We start from the raw sequence: 27,273 nt of genomic DNA, 5'->3' as shown, positions 1-27,273 counted from the left end.
TGTAGGAGCTTATAAATTCTGATTCTCCTATGAATTAAGTTTTAGTACATGCGCTTCATTTCCCTAATGTGGATGTTTAGAAAGGTTTTTGTATGGCAGCTGCATTTTTGATAGTTAAGGTTACCAAGTAAGGTTTTATCAAAGTTTACTAGGTAAGTAGTTACCAGGTAAGTGTTCCCTGAATAAGTGAGGAATTAATATGAATTATTCATTTCTGTATATGCCCGAACTGCTGCTTAAGAAGTACAGAAATCAACAAATTGCCTTTTGTTTGCAAATATGGTATTTCACCTTCTATCAAAAAGTCATTTTCACACTACCAAAAATGTTATTTCCACTTACATGTACATCAAAAGCACTATAACTGTTCTTGCTATTATAAAAACTTTTTTAGTACTCTAAAGGGAAAGGCATTGTTAACTGCATAATAGAGAAAAAAATGAAAAGCATTTGTGATATTATTAGGTTAAAAAAGAATGACAAAAGATGTCCTCAAAAGTCATGGGAATCAATTTTGGGAGATAGCCCAGAGAAGAGAAAGGCAACATCAAAAGGGTTATTGCCAATATTATTGATTATATGAAACAATCAAAAAATGACAGATCTAACAAAAAAAATTCATTACATACAAAGACAAATGTTAGGCCATTTAGATATCACTGACTTGCACATACCCTAAGCAGATACAAACTACCATGTAAATATTTGGCACCTAATTCCTCCATATTGAAAGGAAGATTGTATTTCACTCTAATGATCATACATCAACCATAAAAATGAAGAATGTAGCTATTTATTTCAAAATTAAAAAAATTTTTTATGAGTTTATTTGAGCCAAAACTAATGTCAACTGCCAGGAAGCAAGATCTCAAATTCTCTATTTTGATTATTAAAAATATGTTGTATTTCATAGATACAAAAAGCAATTTCATTCTTGATCAATCAAAGGGGGGGAGTAGGTAAACAAATGCAGATGGATCCGTACAAATCGGCCCCTAGAAAATTACTTGAAATGTCTGCCTTGTTTTTACAGAATGCTACTGGTGTCATTTTATACGCATTTTATTTCACATGGTTGGTAATTTGTACTGTTTGTTTTTGTTTACCTTGCCCGAACTTGAATCTCCTGCCACAGAGGCATGGGGCACATCTGTTGACTTTTTCTGCACTTCAGGAGTTGGACACCTTTTCCCCTTTTCATCCACAGATTTCTTGGCATCGGTAGTTTCATGTTCACTTTTACTTTGTCTTTTTACTCCTGTTATTTCTCTGCCCCTCTTTGCTGAGGTTTCTTTATCTTCTTTCTTAGGCTGTTCACTTTCTCTCTTTTCCATTTCTTCTTTTGCCTTTTGTTGCTTCTCTGTGATTTCATTTTCTTCAGTTTCTTGTTTCTTTCTGGCTTCTTCCTGTTCTTCCCTCCTCAGTTTCTCTTTCTGTTCCTCTTGCTGTCTTTCTCGAAGTTCTTTTTCTTGTCTGTTTTTCTCCATCAGAAGAGCAGTTTCTGCATGAATACGAGCTCTTTCTTCCTCTGTTAACATGGCAGTTAGAGGGGGAAATACTGGTTTTGTGGAACGATCAGGAACAACTTTTCCATTCTGTGGACACTGTTGCTCATAATCTGTACTTTCAGATTTTACTCTATGATCTTCAGGCAATTTGACTGCCGGTTTTTTAGTACGATCAATCTATATCAACAAAAACCGACCAAAACATACTTTTGTCAAAATCTAGGAATGTAACCTCAGTTCTTGAAATCAAGTTGTGATAAAAGAACTATCACCTTGTGAAGACAGTATCTGCCAGAATGTCTATTTGTAAATTACCCAATGTCAAGATCTCTCATAAGATACTGGCACTTACTTCCTCTTGATTCCACATTTTCAGTACACCCTAATGTGTTCTATGTATGGTAGAGTTCATTCTAAAGCATTAAACCTAGACCTGGGCATACCTAGTTTTAAGTTCCATTTCCACATATTCAATTGCCTACTCAGTATCTCCATGTAAGTGTCTCACATATACCACAAACCTAATATGGTCGAAATTATAAAATTCATGATTTCCCCCTGCTCCTTATCTGCTGAATGTAACCACTATACAAATAGTTGCTCAAACCAGAAAACTCAGTTTCACATGTTCTACCCCGGCCCTTCTGCAGTCTGACAATTTCCCTCCCACATCTGTCCTTCCCTCTCCATTAGCAACAAGTCCATGCCAACATTCTATGTAGCTTCCAACTAGGTGCCCCATCTCTTCTTTTGCCCCCCTTTTTTTCTCCACACCGTAGCCAGGGTAATCATTTAAAAATACAAATCTGATCATGTTCCTGACCTACCTAAAACTCCATTTTAATCAGCCACTCAGATTACATCTAAAATCCTTACCATGCCCTGTATGGTCTCACTTCTCCCTATCTCCCTAATCTTCTACCATTATATACAAGCCATATTTCTCCCCTTTTTTAAAAAGAAGTTTCCTCAAAGATGCCATGCCCCTTCTCAACTCAGGCCTTTATACCGGCTGTTCATCTAGATAATTTCCACCATAATATTAGATCTTGATATAAATATCTCTCCCTTAGAATAGACTTTCCCAGTCCTTAAAACTAGCCAAGTCCCCTGACATATACTCTCCTAATACCATATTCTTTTCCCTAATAGTACTTATTGGTATTCTGATTAAATAACTAATAATTTGTTTAAAATCTTTTTTCCCTCCAAGAATATAAGTTATAGGAGGGTACAGACTGTGCCTGACATAGTAAATAGATATGTTGCTGAAAGAATGAATAAAATATTCCAATAACAACTTCCGTAAGAGATAGAATCCTAATTACAAGTTGAGTAGTAAACTATCTAAATTCCTAATTTAATGAGTTAAATGCTTATTATCTCAATTTAACAGCATACTAGCCCTACCAAATTGTTAGAAGCGACCCTAATATAATTTCTTGAGAATACAGTTCACTGAAACAAAAATGAGAACTTACAAGAATATCTGCAAGTAACAAGCTGCAGTGTTCTTATAAATGAATCGCATGTTTTCCCATTAGGAAACAATAGTATAGGAAGAAGTTGGTGAAGAAGAAATCATTCCCTTGTTCTTCACTTCTCTTTTTGTCCTTTCACTTAAAAAAAAAAAAAAATCTATTTCCCCCTTTTGTTTTCTACATTTGAGAATGAAGTGGGAAGAACCACTGTGAAGATGAGGTTAACTATAAAAGGTTGGATAGGAACCAAAATAAATGTTTCCATCCACATTCTGGTAACTTCTATCCATTTTTCCTTAATCTTAAAAGCATAGCTATGATCATCTTGCTTTCAAGTTTAAAATTCTTTAATGGTTTCCTTGTGCCTATAGGATAAAATTCCAATTTGATCCAAGTCTCCTTAATGACTCCTATTTTTCCAATCTTATCTACTATCGCAGTCTTTCTCCAAAAGAGAGCTGTGTCCAAGCATGTCTCAACTACTCATGGGTCTGAGAGCATGCTCTGAGCCTTTAGTCATACAATTTTCTACTGTCTTTTCCATCCTCAAATTCCACTGAACTCTTAAAGCCCTGATAAAAACTCCTTAAAGACCTCCCTGATACCTTCAGTCAGAATTTCTCTCTTTACTCTGTGTTCCAGTGACCATTAGAGCAATTATAATATTCTGCCTTATGCTATGGCTGATTTTGTACAAGTCTCTCCTTCTAAACATCAGGCAGAGTCCATGGCCTAATCTTTGTCAATTTTCATGCTGTTTCACATAAAAATCCTCAAAATATGTTTGACAAACTGTACATATCTCAAAGCCCTAAAGGGATTAAGGTTCAAATAATACTGATTACATTGAAAGAAAGTGCAATAAGATTTTTAAAACATTTTTAATTTACATTTTAAGAAAAGTTGTATAATAAAATACTATTTAGTCTTAAGATTTAATCTGATATATTAAAAGCAGAAGACTTTAAATACATGCATAAGTGAACTACCTCATTTTATAACCAAAAAATGACTAAATTTTCTATTCATAGCCTGCTCCACAAATCAAGTGTGATTTACTTCAAATGAAAAATACTGTTTTAAATGTATCTGAGGGAAAAAAAATTTTAACGAATGCTAAAAAATCTTACGGGGAAATGTATAGGAGTGAACAAGTTAACCTTCCTTTACATAAAATCTAATAAAAAGAAAAAAGCTGCAACTTTTTATCATAACATCTTGGTTATTTAAATCTTTTAAATAATTATTGTTAAAACATGCCTTTTTATTTATGGGTCAAATTCTAAGAAAAGGGAACTAAAGTACAGTTTCAAACCAAAATACTGACATCACATATCAATCATCTGTAAGATAAATTATCTGAGAAAATACTATGGGTTAAATAATAATTCAAAAAATTTTTTGAAAGAATTGTTCAAGTTCACTGTGGTAATATAATCTTTTATTGGTACTGTCAGTAGTAAATGAACTACCAGCTGGGTTTAAAATCCTTCCAATTATCTATTCTAATACTGCTGTGGCAATAGTACTAAATTACAATGAAAATTTTTTATAGTAAAAAAGATACCAAAACACATTCTTCTCATTGATATTTTTCTTTCTAAAATATTAAAGGCTATATATAAAACTTCATTTCTGTAATATATATTTAATGTAATATTAAAAGAAAAGAGACAATGAAGTTAAAAGAAAATCAAGAACATACCTGTGGAAAATTCTTTACAATAGGCACTGGCTGAATTATGGGTAAAACATCAGATTTAGAAGTAGCAATTGGTTCAACTGGAGTTGATATATTTAGTGGTCCCATTCTCTCATCTTTGTTGTTTATCAATTCTATATTTTCATCTACTTCTATAGGAGGAGGTGGCATCTGTGCAGCAGGTTTAGGAACTGATTCTTCCAGTGAGGGATAAGTAAAGTCCACTAAAATCCAGAAAGGAACAATGATAAATTGAAAGAACATCAAACCCCATAAATAGTACTGACGTATCTCATGCATGTTATATGTGACAGTTAAATGCAAACTAAATGAGGTAACAGTAAGAAGTCTCAGAGAATTAAACATTAACTTCCAGGCTGTGGATATCTTGTATTTTTTTTTTTTTTTTTGCCTGAAAATAAACTGCTATCTAATAAGACAAATGCACACATAACCAAGAACATTACTCTGAGAACATAAATAATTTATTTTAAAGTTTATTTTACTGAAGCAATTGTAAACAAAAATTTTCACATACATACATGAGATAGACACCTCTTCATTCTTGCCTCGTGGGGGTGGAGTGACTTTAGCATTTGTTGTGTACTGGGGAAAACAAAGGAGCCAGTTTTCATAGCCTCCTTCTAAAACCAAAGGCTCATTACGCAGGACAGTTTTACTTTCCCACTATAAAATAAGGAGATTATTTTTAATGTGGCAGCAGTCTCCTGACAGCTAAAAACACAAGAACATGAACTGTAAAACAGCTCTCTTGAAGATTCATCTTCTAAATGATAAAAGAGAGCTTAATTAAAAAATTAAGTATTAAATGAAACAAATGGCTACATCAGGTTCTTAAAACTACACAAGTAATCCACAATCTTAGAAGAAAAATAAAAAAATAAGTTAATACATAATAATCATCCATAACCTCATAGTCCAGAGATATCACTTTAACATTTCAAAGTTTATTCTTAGTTTTCTATGTAGATACACAGTTTTTAAACAATTTTATTTTTACAAAACAGTGAAACTTTTATGATGCTGGTTTCTTAGATTAACATTTTTTATTAATAAAGACAATGTATCATTTGTAATGACCGGATAATATTCTACTTCATACACATGTACAAACACACAGAAATCACTTAAACACTTATTTTTTTCCCATTTAATTATAAACAATGCCGAGATAAACACTGGCAACCCTTCTTTACATATGCACACACACAATTAATTCCATGAGGAAAAATACCCAAAGTGGAGTTGCTGAGTGAAGGCACATGAACATTTTAAGGTCCTTAATATATATTGCTAATCTTTGAAATGACCTTAAAAAAGTATGTGTGTATTTCTGTAGGGTAATTTCCTAGGAGTTGAACTGTTAGTTTAAAAGTTTGGTATATGCTGCTAAGTTGCCCTTCAAAAAGACAATACCAATTTATACACTTACCAAGAGTGTATAAGAATGTCCATTATATAATTTTTACCAAACTTGTGGCCATAAAATGGTATATTGTTTTACTTTGCACTTATCAGTGAAATTAAACATCTTTTAATGTTTATTAACCATTTACATTCTATGATTTATCTTACCCTTTGTCCTTTTTTTGTACAGAGTTTGCTATTTTCTTAGTAAACAGTGAATGTACTCTGAAATTTAGGAAAACAGGTCTTTATCATATACATTATAAATATCTGTCCTGATTTCTACTTTATGATGTTTTAACACAAATATATTGATCTTCCTTAATGGTGTCTTGATTTAGGATCAAAATAATAAAAATATCTACCAATACTTTTTCCTGGTAGTTCATTTGAAATGACTGAAACATCAACATATTTTTTATATCTTGGACCCATTCGGAATTTAGTATGGTCTAAGGAACAAGCTAGGGATCCTCTTTCTTTAACTTACTGGCTAGCTAGTCATCCCCAAATCATTCATTTCAATCCATCTTTTCCTCACTGATTCATTATGTCATCTTTATCATACAGTAAACTTTCATATATCTTAGGTTGAACTTTATGAAAACACCACTTTCGTAGGTCAAAAACTAGTTGAATATTGGCAGCTTCACATATTGACCTACATACTTCGGTATATTTCTAGATTCTCTATTTTAAAGCATAAATTATTTTAAGGCTTTTAAGATTGCTTTCCTGGAGGGCAATGTTCCATCAACTGACCCTCTTACCAGCATTAATTTTTTTTCTTAGCACATGCTCACCAGCATTCAGGGTCATCACTGTTTAATAATTTAACAAGTTAAACTAAGCATTATTTTTATTCCTGTTAACCTGATCAATAAAAATGGCATTCATTGTTTCAATCAGCATTTCTCTGATTACTAGTACAGTTGACCATTTTATGTTTTTGTTATTTGCATTTCCTCTTCTGTTTGTATCTATCTGTGTTCACTATTTATTTTACCATTTGATCTTAAGTAATTTTCTTACTTACTTGTAAATACCCTTTGGATTTTAGGTATTCTAAATCACTGCCATATTTGTTGTAAATATCTTTGTCTTCTGCCTTTTAATCTAACGGCATTTTTTCACACCTAAGTTTTTATTATATGAAGTCAAATTTATCAATCTTTTTTCCTTAGTGACGTCTTCCTTCGCCTTTGTTTCATAATCTAATTCTTAAAACACCAAAAATAACATTTTTCCAGAAAATTTATATTTCTGAAAATTCTAATATCTTCAAAAAGTTTACTGTTATTTGGTAGCTCAAAACTAGTCTTTTAAATCTAAATTAAAAAAAAAAAAAGTATAACAAAAGCATACTGGATCTTCTTGTCCTTAAGACAAACTAGTGAACATACCTTTCTATAACCAGAGAAGATTTGCAATTATAGTAAATAAGTAAACTTGCTAACCTTGAAAAGTGCATCTTTCAGACTCCGTAGAGTTGTTCCAAGTTGTAAATCTTCTGTAGAACTAAACCAGTCAAGAAGTACCACATAATCCACATTCCCCCTCTTCTTCCACATATCTTTAGAATCATCTGGGAGCTTTGCTTCAATCCAACTAGCAGTGACTCTGAAATGTATTAACATTTGTATTGGGGCAAAAGTAGATGAGCAGTCTAATATACTAATCTAAGACACTGAATTTTGTTCCACAGTCTATCATACCACAGCAAACTTTAGGAGAGATTCCTTTCTAAGGTCAGACTGTATGTTAAGATATTAAATATCCTAAAACATTTAATAACTTCACCACCTCATAATATTGAAATATATTTTAGTAATTATTAGAGACTAAAAGAAGTAGACTCAGCTCTGACTCTTTACCAAAAAAGGGCCAAAACTGAAAACAGAGAAAGTCATCTAAGCACTTCTCTCAGCCAAGTATAAACAACTGGAGGATCACCTGGATAACATTATTTATATTTCTGTTCTCTTCTATGTATACAGATAATTAATATTTAACTAAATACCCAGATGTTTTAAAAATACATATGGCATTTACTATGTGCCAGGTACTATGCTAAATGCTTTATTCTCATTAAATCTCGCTGAATCTTCACAATATTATAAAGCATGCATTAATATTCACTTTATAAATGGGGAAACTAAGGCACAAAGAGGTTAAGTAACCTGCCCAAGGTTATAGCTGCCAAGTGAAGCCAGAATTCAAACTCAGGCAATCTAGCTCATGTCCATGCTCTTAGCTGCTTTGCTGTGTTGCCTCTTGCATCATCAGCTGTTAATAATATCAACTCTACATTAAAGCACACTGTTCACTTTCTCTTTCCTCACAGAAAAGCTAAAGTTTTTACCTACAGTCCTTACAATGGGCCTGCCACATGTCCCCTCCCGCAAGTCCTATTATCACAATGTCCTCATCACTATGTTCTTGCCTCCTTACTCCACTCCATTCCACTCCAGCCACTAGTTTCCTTGTAATTGCTGGTTTCACCAGGTATGCTCGCTCCTGCCTATGGGCCTCTGCTCCTGCTGTCCCCTCTGTCTAAAACCCTCATCCCTCAGATGTCATCAGTAATTTCCCTCACTCATCTCCTCACAATTTGCTCAGTAGTAACTTCTCTGTGAAGATTTCCTAGATTAAAATTTTAACATCCACCCCAACAAACACATTTGACACACTCATCTCCACAGCACTTGTCAACAGCACATACACATTTTAAGTTTTATTGTCTCACCTACCCTACTTCCCTATTAATAAAATATAAGCTCCATGAAGCAAAGATTTTTGCCTGATCAATGGTTTAGCCCCAGCACTTAGAGCCATGGTAACCCAGCCCACAGTAAGTGCTCAGTAAACATCTACTGAATAACCGAATGAATAATACATATTTTCTCCTCCAGGTAAGAAACTCCATATTATTCCTAACGAAGCACCTAGGCATTTTAATATTTAACTGACAATACTGGCAAGCTGGGCAAGACTGGTAAAACTTTTATTCATAACTAAGACTAAATGGTTTAGATTATTTAAAAAGAAAAAAAAATCCTGTTCCTATATAATAATGTTGGTTACTATATCAGCATATCAAGAAAAAAAGAATATACAATATTGTCATGTAATAAGTCTCACTTCATAGACTGGGATCAGAAGGATGCTTGGTCAACAATGAATGAGAAAAACTGAAATGTGATATTCTTAAGGACTATTTCTGACTCTAGGGATATATTTGCCTAAATACTTTATGTCTTAAAAGTCAAGATTAGCATTCTTCAGAAAACACTTTGGAAAACAATAGTATCAACCAGTATTTCCCAAACTTCACTCTTTTGTGTATTATCTTCACAAATTGCTTCGACTTAGCTCTACCTTGTCAATTATTTAATATTTTAATTACTAGTTAATTTACTTATTTAATTGAAAGTAATCCTTTACTTAAATTCATTTAACAGGAAATTGTATATCCCTATATACATGGAAAAATAGCATCATATCCAATAAAGGATAATCCTAAAATAAACGAAATAGATCAACAAATTATATATTTTCTATATTTTCACATAATAGATCACTGTACAGCAATAGGAATAAATGAACTACAACTGTACACAATACATATGACCCTCACAAACATAAGGCTGATTACAGAAGGCACACATAAAATACTATAGATTGTATGATTCTATTACTATAAACTACAAAAACAAATCTGTTAGAAGTTGGTGGTTCCTATGCGTGGCTGGGGATACAGGCAATAACTGACAGGTGGCACATGAGAGGCTTCTGGAGTGATGATAATGTTCTGTTTTTTTGGTCCAGATGCTAACTGAATGAGTGCATTTGAAATTTACTGGGCTAAATACTGAGGCTAGGAATGCTTTTGTATGTACACTACACTGTATTAAATAGACAATGAAAAAATACAGTAGTTGACATCATGTAGCTGAAGACAACAGTGTCTAGAGAAAACTCTAAGGCCTGCTCTCTGGTAAGAAAGGGAGATTAGCAAATATTAAAAAGGAATGTTGGCACCAAACTGAGATTTCTTTTAACTAATTCAGAAGGACTGAAACAGAAATTAAAGAGGAATACTTAAACTCATCTTTAGTTTATAGTAGTCTAAATGTCACATTTTGGGAAACAAATTCAATAAAAATTATCAGCTTTCTATTAGTATAGATGAGACCATCTAAAGATTAATTATAACTTTATATTTTCCAATCCTGGAAATATATTCACAGCTCCTTGATCAGACTAAACACTCTAACCTCATATTTAAACAGCATACTTCTTAATCTGTTTGGTAGTTCAGGGTAGAGGAATGATAAGAGGGAATGGGCGGAGTTGACCTTGTTTCGTAGAAATATAAATCATCAAGCTGAACAATTCAGTTTTAAAAAATTAGATAAATAAATAACTAAATAAATGGCATATTTACAAAGCACTCTATTCTTCAGGTCAAACATTTATCAAGCATCTGCAATGTGGCTAAAACAATGCAAATTTCATTACCTGATTTAAACAAATATATTTTCTTAATGTTAAGAACAGAATTAATCACAATCCCCAAAAGTTACATGATTTAGATAACACTTAATAGTGAAAAAAGCCCTGGATGTGGAGTTTTAGCTATCATTGTTATGAGTTTCTAATATACAATATATCCATAAAAGTAATTTTAAATTAGTGAGAGAAAAAAACATATGTTTTGGTAAGTATTTATTAGTGCCAGGCATCGTGCTAAGTGTGTGTATATAAAATTTCTCACTTAAACTCCCCAAAACCTCTGAGATAGTACTATTATTATTCCCATTTTACAGATGGAAACACGGGCTCAGAGAGGTTAGGTAGAAGTAATGTAGCTAATAAGATAGAGTTATAATGTGACTATAGTCTGACTTTAAAGTCTATAATCTTTCTTAATTACTTAGTTATACTGCTTCTTTAAAAAAGTATCTGTGTACTCTTATAATAGTATGAGAAATTTCAAAATAAACAATTCGATTAGTTCACGATTCTATTTAATTTGGTGCATATGTTTTAGAAACTCATAAAGCTAAGTAGTATCATTTACTACTGTCCACAGTTTACCATTTATGTAAATAAACAATGACCTACCCTGGACTGATGGCTTCTTCAGGAACACTGACAGAATTTGAAATACGGGAATCCTGATAATCCTGCATTCTTCGAGCATCCATTATAATCAAGCTGATGTTTTCATCCATCATCATTGCATACAGTTCTTTTGCTGTAATGGACCCTTGTAATTGAGAGAGATGTGACAAGAAACGCCAATTTTGTGTGCTATATCACTAAACACAGGACAAGCATAGCTTTTTCTAGAAGAGCGAAATGTACCTGGTGTCATATACTTGTTATCCCATTATACTATCACCTTTTATTTATCTTTTATTTAATATTTATTCCCTTTTAAACTAATATTAAATGTTTTTGACATTTATCAAGCAACTTGAAGTTCAATGCTCTGTTTATAGAAACTTAAATACCAAAACTTGCTGCTGAGATTACAATTAGATCTGGTGTTGGCTCCATTACTGATATAAAATAAAGGAAATTAATATGTGAATTCATGAATATATTCTATTTTAAAAAATTAAGCCTTTTGAAATTTGTCAACCAGAAGAAATATGTATGGCTCCAAAATTCTTAAAAGGTTCTAAATTCTTTTTTAAAAAAAGTCTTTGATGGGGTCTTATGGGAACTATTTTAGATTTTCAAGTATTCCCAGAGTAACAAGTCAAAAGTGTGTTGTGTTCCATGATTACAACCACCTGTCTTTATTGGAACATAGTTACACTCGTTTATTTCCATATTGTCTATTGCTGCTTTCATGATACAATAGCAAGGATCATAGGCCCCCAAGACTAAAATATTTACTATCTAGCTCTTTAATATTCAGCCAAATAAACATTCTCAATGTGGCTATTTTCTTTTTCCAGCTTCTACCACCTGAGTGAAAGGTCAGAAAGTACTACAAGAGAGCTTACATATGTAAAGAATTATTTCTTCAGCAGTGAGCTGTAAGAAGAATGTAGTTACGGTATCTCCTAAGCTAAAATATCCCACTGTTAATAACAATGCTACTTCCCTTTCTAACCATCAAGATTATTTTGACAACAAAACAGTCTAAACAGGTTGAGAACAAATCACTGAGAATTAAAGCAGAGTAAGATAAAGATGAACATATTAATAAAAACAAATCTTAGAATGAATTGATTAGGAAAGTACCTTACTAAATTTGATTGTTGTATTGACAAAATTTAAAATAAAGAATTTATTTTAGTGTTACGTACAATTAATATTTAAGTTAAAACTTTTCTGAGAGGAAAAGTTGCAACTGCCTAAGTCTTGTTCTTTAGGTCACATATTTGTACTAGAGCGTCAACACCACCTGAGGATAACATTAAAATTATTGGTTTACATTTTTGGAGTACAGAAGCTTCTAAATAATTAAGTCTTTAACCTAGAGTCATAAGTAGTAATAGATAATTTATATAAAGTTTACTACATGTTCTACTAGTTTCACATATATTAACTCATTCAATCCTCACAATAACCCTATTAAATAGACACTATTATTACCCCCACTATACAAATGGAGAAATTAGGTTAAGTAACATGCTCAAAATCACATGGAAATTCAGAGGAGGAGCCAATGTTCAAATCCAGGCAGTCTACCTTCTGAGAGTCCATGTTCTTGACCACGATGTAAACTACATCTCAATATTAAATCTCACGATGTAAACTACATCTCAAATATTACAAACTGTGGTTTTGATACTTTCAATTGTATATTACCATAAATATTCTCTATGATATAAATTCATAACATCATACATTTTCAATATATTTGTACAGGTTAGGAAAAATGATAAAGCTTACAATCAGATTAGAAACAATGTTGAAATCTCACTGTGTAAAATCTGCAGCTCATTCTGATTAAAAGATCTGAGTAATAACGCAGAAGAACTCTCCCTTTCTGTACACACTTACCTTTCTCTGTGGTCTCATTCTTTTCATTCTTTTCACCATTTATCTATTTCACAGAAAACAAAAAGTTTCAAATTTAGTAGGAACAAAAATTTTCATAGAAACAAAAAGTTCGACTTTAATACTTCATTAAAACAAAGCCTAGGAAATTAAGAGTACAGAGTTACTGGCATTTTATAAAAATACAGATGAACCGTAATGACATTACTGGCAGTAGTTAACAGCAAAAATAACTAGCAATATATCAGAATCATATGACATTTCCTCAAAATTTTCTTCGGTTAGTGGCCAAATATAATTTAAAAGCACAGACTGTTAAAGAAAATTTTTAATTTAATTTAATGAGAGTACTTCTTACAATGAAATAAAAATGAGGCTACTCCCTGGCAAAAATTAAGAACACTCTACCCAGCAAGGTGAAGGAGAGATAAAGAGCTGCTCAGACAAGCAAAAGCTAAAGGAGTTCAACATCACTAAACTAAACCAGCACTATAAGAAATGTTAAAGAGACTTCTTTAAGTGGCAAAGAAACAGCCAAAAGTAAAAACAATTATAGAAGGAAAAAAACCCCTCACTTATTAAGGCAAATATTTAGTAAAAGTAGTGGATCAACCACATATAAGGTTAAATATAGGTTAAAAGACAAAGTAAAGTAGTAGGATCATGTGTAACTACAACAATAAAGGGATATACATGTGCCCATGCACACACACGTACACACACACACGTACACACACACTCACACACAAAAGATGCAAAATATGACAATAATATATACGTGGGAAGATTAGAAAATAATGTAAAGCTTTCCAGATAGTATATGATTCCAGTTATGTGAGGTACCTAGAGTGGGTACCTCTAATCAAATGAGAGAAAGTAGAACGGTGGCTGCCAGGAGCTTGGGGGAGAGGGGATTTTCGAGTTATCGTTTAGATATAGAGTTTCTGTTTTGCAAGATAAAAAGAATTCTGAAAATGGATAGTGGAGATGGGTGCACAACGATGTAAATTTACTTAATACCACTGTGTACTTAAAAAATGGTTAAGATGTTAAATTTTATGGAAAAATGGCATAGATGATAAAGGCTTTGTTCATCTGCTCTTGTGACCATATGGAAAACACAAAGCAAATAGCAAGCAGAGTTGCCTGGGGACTAGATGAACAAGCCCTACAACTAGGGAGAGAAATAAAAAATCACCCTGCAATGGGAGGCGGTAGGACTGACCAAGGATGCAAGGTTACCATGGCTGAGCCAGACAGAGGCTGCAGCAGCTGCAGATGTTCCTCTTAAAGGGCCTGTGTCTGTGACTGAATTTTTGCAGTGACAGCCTCGCTTGTTCTGAGCACCAGTAGGCTGTTGGGGGAGGGGGCACCAGGGACTTACGGGGGGACTCCATTGTTCCTCTGTTGAGCCGGCCCCACTCCCAGTATGCAGAGGGATGCAGCGCCACCAAAGCTGAGACATCATCAAACTGGATAACAGAGTTCACTCCGCCCAGAGGATTCCCTGAAATTCCTCCTGCCCTAAGTCATGGCCCTACCCAAGCCACATCCAGTTGTGTCCTTGTCAAGTCCTGTGCAACTTGCTGAGCGAGCTCCAAGACCCATATTGGTGGCAGCTGACCTCAGTTTCAGGCATAGTTTCTTGAGGCAACTATAAGCACAGCATCTATGGGTTGCTTGCTCAGTCTTAACAGGTGGCCCTGGATGGGCACAGGCTGGGGCTAAACTTGGCCTGTAGCTGAGCCCCTCTCAAGACTGTGCCACTAGACACTTACTACATAAAGCCACACTAATAAGATCGAGAGACTTATAGGAGCTTTGCTTAAGTACATACAAACGGACACAGAAAGACAGCCAAAATGGGAAGACAGAAGCAGAAACCATATGAGAGAATAAAACAGAGACCCAGGAATAATGGAGTCAAGGAATCTAATAGATGCAGAGTTCAAAACACTGGTTAAATAGATACTCAGTGAATTTAGGGGAAGTGTAGATGAATTCATTGAGAACTTCAACAAAGAGATAAAAAATATAAAAATGGACATGGAAATCATAAAAGGGAACCAGTAGAAATGAAGACTACATTATCTGCGATGAAGATTATACTAGAGAGAATTAACAGAGTGGATGAAGAAGAGGATCGAACCATCAATACAGAGGATGGGAATGCCAAAGACACTCAGAACAGCGAGAAAAAAGAAGCCGAGAATATAATAATAAGTTAAAGAGTTTTGGGGACAAAATTAAATGTAAACATCTGTGTAATAGGGGTACCTGAAGGAGAAGAGGGAGAACAGTGAAAAAGCTGTCTGAAGAAATATTGATGGAAAACTTCCCTAACCTGGTGAAGGAAACAGACAAACAATCCCAGGAAGCTCAGAGAATCCCAAGAAAAGGGAACCCAAAGAGGCCCACACCAAGACATATCATAATAAAATGCCAAAGGTGAAATACAAAGAGAGAATCTTAAAAGCAACAAGAGAAAAAGCAGTTAGCAGTTAGTTACCTACATGGGAGTACTCATAAGACTGGCAGCTGATTTCTCAAAAGAAACTTAGCAGTACGGAAAAGTTTGGCACAAAACATTCAAGTGATGAAAACCCAGGATCTACAACCAGGAATACTTTATCTAGCAAAGCTATCATTTAGAGTTGAAGGACAGATAAAGAGCTTCCCAGACAAAAATAAGCTAAAGGAATTCATCGGCACCAAGTTATTACAGAAATGTTGGAGGGACTGCTTTAAGAAGAAAACACATGTATTAAATTCATGAATAAAAAATGGTAATAACTACCTATCTATCAATAACTACCTCAAATGGAAAAGAATTAAATGCTCCAACCAAAGGATAGGGTGGCTGAATGGATAAGAAAATAAGACCCCTGCATATATGCTGCCTATAAAAGACTCATTTCAGATTAAAAGGCATACACAGACTAAAAGGAAGGGGACAGAAAAAGATATTGCTTTGATGGACCTAGAGGATTTTGCGCTAAATGAAGTCAGTCAAATAGTGAAAGACAAATACCACCTGAATTTCACATACACGCAGAACCTAAAGAACAAAAAAACAATAACAACAAAAATGAAAACAATCTCATAGATACAGAAAATATTTTGAGGGCCACTAGACAGAAGGAGTTGGAGGGGATGGTGAAAAAGGGCGAAGGGATTAAGAAGTACAAATGGATAATTACAAAATAGTCATGGAGAAATAAAGTGTAGCACAAGGAAAATAGTTAATACTGTAATAAATATGTAAGGGGGAAGACGGGTACTAGATTTAGTGGAATGACCACTTGTGCTGTAATCACTAAGCTGTAAAACTAATATATTATTGTATGCCAACTATAATTGAAAAAAAAACTCATTGAATTGTACAATGTAAATATAAGCAACTAATTGTCTAATATATTTAAATAAAGCTGGGGAAAGAAAAGATATTAAATTTTATGTTATGTGTATTTTACCACAATAAATTAAAAAAAAAAAAAAAAAAAAACATAGGGCCCTATCTCCCAGTCTCTGTGGGAGGGTAGAAGCCTAACTTCTGTAAGTGACAAATAGCAAACATAGATGACCTCTCACATTGACCAATCTCCCCCTAACATTTTCCAATACTTCTCCATTAGCTAAGCAGCATTTCAATTATTTTATTTATTTTTATTTTTTATGGTGACATTGGTTAACAAAATCCAGTAAGTTTCAGTTGTACATTTTAACAGTAAGGCATTAATATGCTTACATTGTATGTTCACCTCCCATAGTTCATTTCTTTTGTTACCACGTATTTGTCCCGTTTTACCCCATCTACCTCCTCCTCCCCCAGCTAAGCAGCATTTTAAAATCCTCCTACATTTTGTTTAAGCATCATTGAGTTAAATTTTTCTTCCATGTTACAGTAGTCTTAAAGTCTTTCTTAAAGTTAAAAAAAAGCAGGCTTTTAGAATGTGATTATAAGTGACCATCAACTTTATAAAAATAAGACTATAATAAACATAGTTTGTTATATATGAACCTTATGGTAACCACCAAAATCTTATAATAGGTACAAAAAATAAAGAGAAAGGAACTAAAACAAACCACTAAAGAAAGTAATCAGTGTACTAAAGAAGGAAAAGTGAAAAACAATGAAACAAACAAAACAATTAATAAAATGGCAATAACTACATAGCTCCGATTGAAAGACACAAGGTGGCTAAATGGATAAATAAACAAGACCCAAACATGTAATGCCTACAGAAGACTCACTTTAGAATTGAAAGACTCACACAGACTGAAAGTGAAGGAATGGAAAAAGAGATTTCGGGCTAACGAAAGCGAAAAGAAACCTGGGGTAGCAACACTTACATCATACAAAATAGACTTTGAAACAAGACCATAACTAGAGACAAAGAAGGGCATTACAGAATAATAAAGGGACCAATCCAACAAGAGAACATAACACTTGTAAACATTTTGCACTCAATATAGGATCATCTAATAACAAAGCAGGGGTCCTCAATGCCCAGGCCACAAATAGATACTGGTACTGGAGCTTTATCTCTATTTGCGGCCGCTCTTCAGCACTAGCATCACAGCATTAGCTCCACCTCAGATCATCAGGCATTAAATTCTCATAGGAGCACCAGTTCCTGGTGCCAAAAAAGTTGGGGACCCCTGCCTTAAATGACTCATTAAACCAGATAGACTTGATATTTCAGAATATTCCACCCCAAAAGAGTATAGTACATATTCTTTTCAAGTGCGCATGGAACATTTTCCAGGATAGACCACATGTTAGGCCACAAAACGAGTCTCAATAAAATTAAGAAGACAGAAATCATATCAAGCATCTTCTCTGATCACAACAGTATGAAACCAGAAATCAATTACAAAAAGAAACTAGAGAACACAAAAAACACATGGACATTAAACAACAAGCTAGTAAACAATCATGGTTAACAAAGAAAATGAGGAAATAAAATTACTTAGACAACACAATGATCCAAAATATATGGGACACAGCCAAACCAATTCTAAGAGGAAAATTTATAGTGATACAGGCCTAACTCAAGAAACGAAATATATTTCAAATAAGCAGTCTAATCTTACCCCTAAAGGAACTAGAAAAAGAACAAAGCTCAAATGAGTAGAAGGAAATAATAAATATCAAAATGAAAATAAACAAAATAGAGATTGAAGAAAAATAAAACAACCAATAAAACTAAGAGCTGGTTCTTTGAAAAGATAAAGAAAATTGACAAAACTTTAGCCCGACTCATCAACAAAAAGAGAGAGGCCCAAAAAAATAAAATCAGAAATGAAAAAGGAGAGGCAACAATTGACAGCAAAGAAATACAAAGGATCAAAGAATACTATGAGCAATTATAAGCCAACAAACTGGACAACCTAGAAGAAATAGATGAATTTCTAGAAACACGATCTTCCAAACCTGACTCAAAAGACACAGAAAATCTGAACAGATTACCAGCAATGAAATCGAAGCAGTAGTCAAAAACGTCCCCCAAAACAAAAACACAGGATCATCTGTCTTCATAGGTAAATTTCACCAAATATTTAAAGAATTACTATCTTTCTCAATCTATTCCCAAAAATCAAAAGGAGGTAACACTTCCATACACATCCACTGAGCCAGCATTACCCTGATACCAAAGCAAGATAAACACACACACACAAAAATTGGGGCCAATACCCCTGATGAACACAGATGCAAAAATTCTCAACAAAATACTAGCAACCCAAATCCACAATACATTAAAAAGATTCCCATGATCAAGTAGGATTTATATCCGGGATGCAAGGACGGTACAATATCTGCAAAACAATTGTGATACATCACATCAACAAATCCAAATATAAAAATCATATCGTCTCAATAGATGCAGAAAAAGTATTTGACAAAATTCAATATCCATTTATGATAAAAACTCTCAACAAAGTAGGAACAGAAGCAACTTACCTCAAATTGATAAAGGCTACATATGACAAGGCCACAGCTAACATCATAGAATTAACAAATAAATTCAGTAAAATAGGATACAAAATTAATATACAGAAATCTGTTGCATTCCTATGCACTAATAACAAACATTCAGAAGAAGAAACTAAGGAAACAATCCCATTTACATTAAAAAGAATAAAATATCTAGAAATTTAACTAAGAAGATGAAAGACCTGTACTCTAAAAACTAGCAGACACTGAAGAATGAAACTGAGGAGTACACAAATAAGTGTAAAGATATACCATGCTCATGGGTTGGAAAGATTAATAGTGTTAAAACGACCACCACCCAAATCTACAGATTTAATGCAACCCCTAGCAAAATGCCAATGGCATATTTTATAGGAATAGAACAAATCCTAAAATGTATATGGACTCAGACCACAAAAGCAATTTTGAGAAATAAGAACAAAGTTGGAGGTATCAGGCGCCTGAATTTCAAATTATACTACAAAGCTGTAATAATCAAAACAATGTGGGACAGGCACAAACACAGACATAGATCAATGGAACAGAGTGGAGAGCCCAGAAATAAACTGGTTATATGGTCAATTAAGCTATGACAAATGAGGGAGGAATATACAATGGAGAAATGACAGCCTCTTCAACAAGTGGTGGTGGGAAAACTGAAGATATATGCAAAAAAAATTAAACTGGACCACTCTCTTACACCATATACAAAAATAAACTCGAAATGGATTAAAGATGTAAATATAAGTCCTAAAAGTCCTAGAAGAAAACATAGGTAGTAAACTAACTATTTAACGTCAGTTACTAGAATTAGTGTGATCACATTGTAAGGCATATAAGTGTTGAACCACTATATCGTACACCTAACTCTAATATTGTATGCCAACTATATTTAACTTTTTAAAAAATGTCTCTTCTTTGAGATGCATACAGAAAAATTTAGGAGCAAAATGATATGTTACCTGGAATCTGCTTCTAAATAATCTAGCCAAAGAAAAGGGGAAAGGTGCAGATAAAAAATATGGCAAATGTTAGTTGACTACTGAAGCTGGATAACAGGGTATAATTGTATTTTCTTTTCAATATAAAAAGGCTAAATAAAAGTAAAACAAAAAAGTAGTTGGCCTTGCTGTTGGAAAGTCAACAAATGAAGAAATTTAAAAAGTCCCTTTTATTTGGTTCTTTGAAGTCTTATTATTTTTTTATGTCAGCCATTTGACTTATAAATGAACATAAGGAAGTATTATTTCTTACATGAATCCCTAAAATCAAAAAATCAGATTTCTTCACTTACTTTTACATAATGCCTAGTTCAGTATCACAAACAATTTAACAACTACTTTTTTAATGAAAGCAATGAGGGTCCTCATACAAATGGTTAGCTAAAACCTACAAAATGCTTAAAAGAAATTAAAGCAGAAATCTTTCCATGAATTTCAACAGTACAGAGAAATTACATTTTTGGAAGAATAGTTTCTGAGGAGGTAGGCGAAGGCAGGGCAATACAGTGACAGCTGGAAGGTAGAGATTCAGGCGCCAAAGGTGTTTGACAAACAAATGATATTGAAAAGACTACAAACAAATGTTGAACAAAATGGAACAAGAGGAAGAGAAAACTGGGGCAGAGAAAGAGAAAAAAGCAAAGGAGAGAATGAGACCCCAAAAATAGATAAAAGGTTTGGCACCAAATAAGTAGCATATCAAGTCTTTCTTTTAATGTAAATTATCTTTAATTAGAAAAAAGAGATCTTAAAGATCATTTATTTAAGATCTTCATTTGGCAAATGAGGAAATGAAAACTCAGATATAATGAATTACAGCTCAAACGCTCTTTCCATGGCTCTTATCAAAGTTATAGTGACTGCTAAAACTAATGTACAGAACATATTTCTGTAGATGCTCTAAGAGAAAGCTGGTACCAAATGAAGCTAAAATATTCAATTCAATTTCTAATAAAACACATTAAATTTTATTTTTGTTGCCTAAAAGAATGTTATAGTGATAACTCTTCTTATGCAAATCATCTGAGAAGAACGAATCTTTTTATCTCACAGAATAAATCTGAAATACCTTTCGGGTTTTGTCTTTGGAATCTAATACATTTTCCAAAGAACTTTTAGCTGATGTGCCACCATCCTCTCTTCCTGCTTCTTGTTTTTTCTGTTTCTGCAGTTTCTCTTCCTCCTGTCTGTCCTTTTCTTCAAGTTTTTTCCGAACTTCAGCTTCTTCATATCTAGTTGAAAAAAGAAGTCAAGATGTCTTTTATTCCCATAATCATGGAAAGTAAAGGAGTTCCAATTACATAACACTAGTACCCTGCTTGGATACACATTTTCTCCCTGCAATTGAAATTTGACACTGCTGTTGTTCATTATAAGCTACAACTCGTAAATCTGCCCTCTGTAGATTTATTTCAAATTGCCCCAAAATCTTGAAAAGAAACTATGTTCTCAAGTTGAAGTTGTTTAATGCTCTTGCTGCTCTTTCCCTCCTACAATTTCAACCTTTTAATAATTCAAATCTGTTATAATTTCCTTTTAAAAGGATTTACAATCCTAAAATTCTAAAATTAACTATAAAGCTTCATTCACTTATAAAGTGGTTCAAAATATTAAAAAGGACAAACAAATCAGAGAAAGACCTAAAGCTCAAAAGATAGAGGAGATAAAGAACATGAAGACAGTAACAGTATGTTTATGGAAAAACTAAGCAAATCCAGGAGAAAACAGCTAACAACGGGTAACCCAAAGATAAGAAGAAATTCTATTCTACTTAATTAACTGGCTTAAGAAAGAGAATAGCGATTCTAAATGGTATCATTCACCTTAACATACTCCAGACCCAAGATTAGTAACTTATGGAAAAGATGAAGGGAATACTTTAGTTAAAAAATATAATTTCTAAGTAAAGACTATGATGTTTACAACTATCATAGTTAATTGATCCAAGTATGAAAAACAATTAAGAAAAAATACTGAACTAAAAATAGTTCTCTTTTTATTTTGTTATTTAAGGAATGACTAAAAATTGAAACATACTATTTTTAATTTCTAATTATTTTATAAGCCTGGTAAACCAGTCATGGCAAATACTAGAATTAGATTTTTTTAAAAAACATTTCAATCTGCAACCATACAGTAACTAACAGTAAATATTTCATTCCCATAAGAACAGTGTCCAGTAACAAATTACAACATGAGGCATATGAATAACTGTATTTTTCGGAATAATCCTGTCAGAAAAAATTGGGCCTGAGCTCTAACATAATACACCAATGTTTACTGTAATCTATCATTCTAAACATTTTTATAACTTCAGTAAAAAAAATTAATGGTAATACATGAACATAAGTAATATGGCAAAAGATTTTAATTTTTGTGTCCTATTTAACATAGGACTTATTTCTAGGACTTGGGATTTATACACGATCAATATAAACAAATTCTAAATATTATTTTTATTTTCTAAATTTTAATCTTGTAAAGATTTGATAATAATAATGTCTGTACCTGAGTTTAAGGCTTTCAGAGAGTCTTTCGGCTTCTTCAACGGCTTTTTTGATGTTTGTAAGTCCAAGTATTGAATGAAAGTAGTCCTAAAATTATATGAAACCCGTCCTATACTGTTAGTACTGGCCATTGTACACAGTTTTAATGCTAAAAAAAAAACATTAAAATCATGGCACTTATGTAAAGGGAAGTTTAGATGAAAACATTATTATGATTGAAGTACTTTTTAAAAATTTTTAACCTACATGATTGCACACTTATTCTCCAAGTGTTTCAAAAGTATCTCATCATACCATTAGCATGGTTTAAAATATTCTAGTAGGTGACAATTTTACTTACCTGTAAGGTACCTTTTAAGAAGTATAAATACTATTCTTATTATTGATAAATAGGTGCCAAAAAGCAAAACTTTCGAGAGCATAAGTGTAAATAGATACCAAGCTTTTTGTTCCCTCTAGTCTTAGAGCAATAAAGCAAATTGTGTATCAATCTACAGCATGGGATTCGTTTTCTTTTGTTTTACAGGGAGATATGTTTGCTTCTACCTGTATTTTATAACAACTGCCCATTTTCCAACTGGTGTCAAAACACTTTAGACGTAAAAACAAGTTTTACATTTGAGAAAATCTTGAATAACTAAAAATCAAATGATAGAAAATAAACCATCAAAAATATCATCTTCTTTTAAAAAATACAAAATGTTTGGCATATAATTTACTAATAAACATAATGAAGTTTTGTTTTTTTTAAGTCACTTCTCTAAGAAGTCACTCATTGATCCTGTATTTTCAAATCAAAGCTGGTTTGACATGACCGTAGAGCAGTAAAATTCAGCTAATTATTGGATCTAATTTGCCACAACTTGTCAGGATGACTTTGCAAACAGACCTTATTAGCACAGTTGATCACAAAAGATACGGTAATCAAAATTTTAAAAAAGAAAGGCCAGAAGGTCAAAAATATCCATCTCTGGCTCATGGAAAGGCAGTCTCCAAGAGCTTTGGGTGGAATAAATCTGTTGGTAACAGCTATCATATGTCTATCTATCTAGCCTAAAAGTAGATCATGTTTCGGTTGTTTATTCTTCTAGATTAAAGACTAAATAAGTAAAAAGGTCCTCTCACTATGAATTTCAATAAAAATAACAATTTGTTCAATATCGTGTCAATTGAAAATTACAGTGGAAACTGTAATTACTTCAGTTACCACAACGTCCTGACACTTGATAAACTTTTTTAATAGAACAATCTGTAATCATTACTGTAAGATTTCTCTGATTAAAAACAAAATACAAAGTAAACCCAAAAAATATGACTTGTTTTATTAATTTTTGACATACACTATTAAATAGCCAGGTTGTACGCTCAGCTTAATCCTGTTTAAATCCTAGAAAAATTGTGTGTTTGGCTATGCCTGTTATAAACTCTCAGATGACACTCTCCTAATATTAGTGAGGTTTCCTATCAGTAGTTATCTCTCACTGTGCTCTTATGGAAGCATGGTTAAATTAAGTATAAATATTTTCAAATTTTCAATAGTATTGACAATTGGCAGATCTGAAAAACATCCAATTCTTACACTACTAAAAACTTTTGTTTCTGAGGTTTAGCAAGTAGAACTTTCCTATTCTTGAATGTACAAATTCAAGCAACTCTCATAATTTCCCAAACAAAAAGGTTTATCAATAATATTTACGGTTAATTATTAAGAATGCCATGGAGATTTAAAAACATCATTCTAATTTTATCTGGATTTTGCTATACGAATATTTTCAATATATTTGTCTTCTTTCTTTTTCAGATAACCTTGAAAAAACTGTTCATAAACTAATTTTTTCAATGCATAAGCAATAAATGTACTGTGTTCTCTACTCATGAGCTTGCTAAATTAACTAATTTTGTCTAAATCTTAAATATTCCATAGTGTAAAATAAGACTGAAAGATAAAATTTCTGAAGAAAAAACTTGACATTACTTTCTGTCCTACCTGATATAAAAGGTAAACATGAAAAAATATTTAGTTAGTAAATTTAACACTTCACATACTTGAAGTACACTGGAGAGGTTGGCTAAATAAAACAAAAACAGTTCTAAGACAGAACCAGATGTGATACCCTGGACAGAGCAAATGAGAACAGTCATTTTACTGAAAACCAGGAATTGAACAACCGTAGCATATGAAGTAACAGGGCGCTTCCTAACGTGAGCAACTCTTGAGACTTTCAAGTAGATACTTCCTTTGGGAATACATACTCTGTGGAAGGAAAAATCTCTTTATCATTTAAAGTTTACTGTTAATCTTCTCAAATTAAAAAAAAAAGGGGGGGGGGGCGCTACAAAAACACCCCCAATCTCATCAAAGAAAAAAACTACTAACTTAGAAAAATAAAGCAAAAAAAAAAGTACATAAAAAAACTGGCCCCACAATAGAAAAAAAAGCAAACGCTAAAACTACCAAATTTACTCAAATTTGCAGATTTTTCAAAAATATTTACTTTAGTGAACACTTCTACTTTTTAAAAAGCAATTCTACTTTAACAGATACTGTGAAAATCATCAAAGAGCATGCAGACACTTATTTGAATTGGGGTAAGCCTCTGCCTCTATCTGCAGGTAAGTATGCCTAAAATGTTCCAAAGACAGGACCAATCCAGCTAGACATTTGTGGAAAAGAGGATGAACCTCCAAATGCAAGGGGCTGCCTTTCCAAAGCAAGATCTAAAACCCCATAACTATTATTAGCATAACCTTGCTGGTGAGAAGAAACAGTAGCAATGATTTATCACCATTAAATAAAACTTAACTAATATCTGTTAACAAATGAAAGAAATTACATTAGTCCCATTACTGTGGAGAAAAATAAGGTTATTTCAAAGAATAAGAGAACTTTTTAAACTTCTATAAGTCAATTTAAATGAGGCAAGGCAATTCTATCACCAATGAACAAAATAAAAATCTCAATATTAATTTAAGAATGGCTTCTCTACCAGGTAAGAAATGTATAGGCAGTATTTTGCTACTATTTATTGTCTGGTAGAAAGATTGTTCCTATGTAAAGGAGGAACCATCAACACAAAATTCTTCCTGTTTCTCTTACCAAGTTTGTTAAGTTCTTCTTTTGCCTGTTCCTGGTGCAAATGAAATGCAACAGTTTTTTCTAACAACATTTATCCTAGGCATCAGTTCTCGTTTTCTACTTACACCTCCCCGTCCGTCCTTACCCATGGCTTTAGCAAAGAAAGGGATGTGCTCAAAGGCTTAAAAGCAAAAATAAATAAATAATTATACAAAAATGGAAGGAATCAGCATTAATTTTGCAAACTGAGATCTTTAATCTCAGACCTTTAATAGCTACAATGTCAGTGACATGTAAAAAGCTGACACATAAAAATAAGTGACTAAACTTTGAATCTTGAGAGAGTACAATCAGTCATATTTTTCTTACTTAATATATCTTAATGTATGAGTAAACTGAATCCTTCTACTTGACCTGGCAATGATTTATTATAATAGAAAACTGATTATGAGTCTGTATGTTGCTATAAACTTGTACTAGTCCAATGCAAATTAAGAATGTGAATATAATGTGTGTATCCACATATGCACAAATATATATTTGCAAATAATGAAACTAAATCTTCAATTTCGGTTTGCTTTTTCTATCTACGTAAGAGTTTAAACTTGCTATTACATACTGTAATCTAAATTTCAGTATTAGTTAAAACTTTTAGAGGAAATCGGTAACTCCATTGTGCAAAGATAACTTAGTGAATAAAAATGTAGAAATAAAAGGTACCTGGTCTTGCTTGAAATCGGGCCTTATTTTGATAAGGTTATAAACATTCACAAATTTCATATATAGTACATAGGCCTTTTCCTCATCACGATCTAATCTGCTTTCTTCTGCTGTCTTGAAGATCTTCAGAGCACTCTGTACATAACTTAAAATTAGAGAAAACACAATTAAAACACTTGGCATCAGAAAGAAAAAGTCGTGTATAAAGTCCACAGAGAATATTGATAAATTTCATAATTTAAATTGCAATATTTCAGAATCGATACAAAGTTAGATGTAAGTTTGGATGCAACCTGAGAATTTCCCTTATACAACAAGTAAACATTTGTTTCATAATAGCTGTTTGTATACCACAAATTGTTCAAAATGCAGTCCAGTTTTAAAAGATTTGCTTTAACAGATAATCCTGAGGCTAACTGTTCTTGGGCAGCTGCATAATAGTCATACTCTATAATTAAAGAACATACCACTTGTATTGAAATAGGAGAGCTAAAATCTTTCTTATTTTAATGTTAAACAAATAGTTTCAATTCTCCTCACTCCTTTCTAACCATTATGTAAAATTCTCCCCACCTAAAAATCCAAGACACTATGGAGAGGAAAGGGAATGTGAGTTCCATCTTTTGACTTAGTTCAAGTTTTCTACAAAGTGTCCTAACTGTACTTATTCACTGATCCTAAAAAAAAAAATAGAGACTTAAAGTCCAAAAATATGTCATCTTAAAATTTCAGTTCAGTAAAATAATTTGAAGATTCTGTGGTATTCAAAGGACAGGTTCTTGGTTTGACAGTCTTTAGAAAGCACATTATATAATAAAATAGGAATTTCTACAGAGGAAATCATTCACTT

At 32.8% G+C, this 27,273-nt stretch overlaps 1 protein-coding gene across 9 annotated transcripts in view; it reads right to left on the bottom strand.

Annotated features, from left to right (window-relative positions):
- Positions 1-27,273, bottom strand: part of USP8 (ubiquitin specific peptidase 8) — a 62,372-nt gene that overhangs the window by 23,067 nt on the left and 12,032 nt on the right. For 8 of the 9 annotated variants that reach the window (XM_036238778.1, XM_036238775.1, XM_036238777.1 and 5 more), the window contains 9 exons: positions 26,424-26,568; positions 22,629-22,714; positions 21,190-21,352; positions 13,146-13,188; positions 11,247-11,391; positions 7,577-7,739; positions 5,234-5,378; positions 4,695-4,915; positions 1,107-1,685 (listed from right to left, as the gene is read on the bottom strand). In XM_036238778.1, coding sequence (XP_036094671.1) covers positions 1,107-1,685; positions 4,695-4,915; positions 5,234-5,378; positions 7,577-7,739; positions 11,247-11,391; positions 13,146-13,188; positions 21,190-21,352; positions 22,629-22,714; positions 26,424-26,568 — 1,690 coding nt within the window. The remainder of the gene's footprint in view (positions 1-1,106; positions 1,686-4,694; positions 4,916-5,233; positions 5,379-7,576; positions 7,740-11,246; positions 11,392-13,145; positions 13,189-21,189; positions 21,353-22,628; positions 22,715-26,423; positions 26,569-27,273) is intronic. The other variant, XM_036238781.1, reaches the window with a different exon arrangement.

Source organism: Rousettus aegyptiacus, unplaced genomic scaffold (assembly GCF_014176215.1).
Source record: "Rousettus aegyptiacus isolate mRouAeg1 unplaced genomic scaffold, mRouAeg1.p scaffold_m13_p_3, whole genome shotgun sequence".
Classification (NCBI taxonomy): Eukaryota; Metazoa; Chordata; class Mammalia; order Chiroptera; family Pteropodidae; genus Rousettus; species Rousettus aegyptiacus.
Note: the sequence above shows the minus strand (reverse complement) of the source record. Positions and strands in the feature narration are given on the sequence as shown.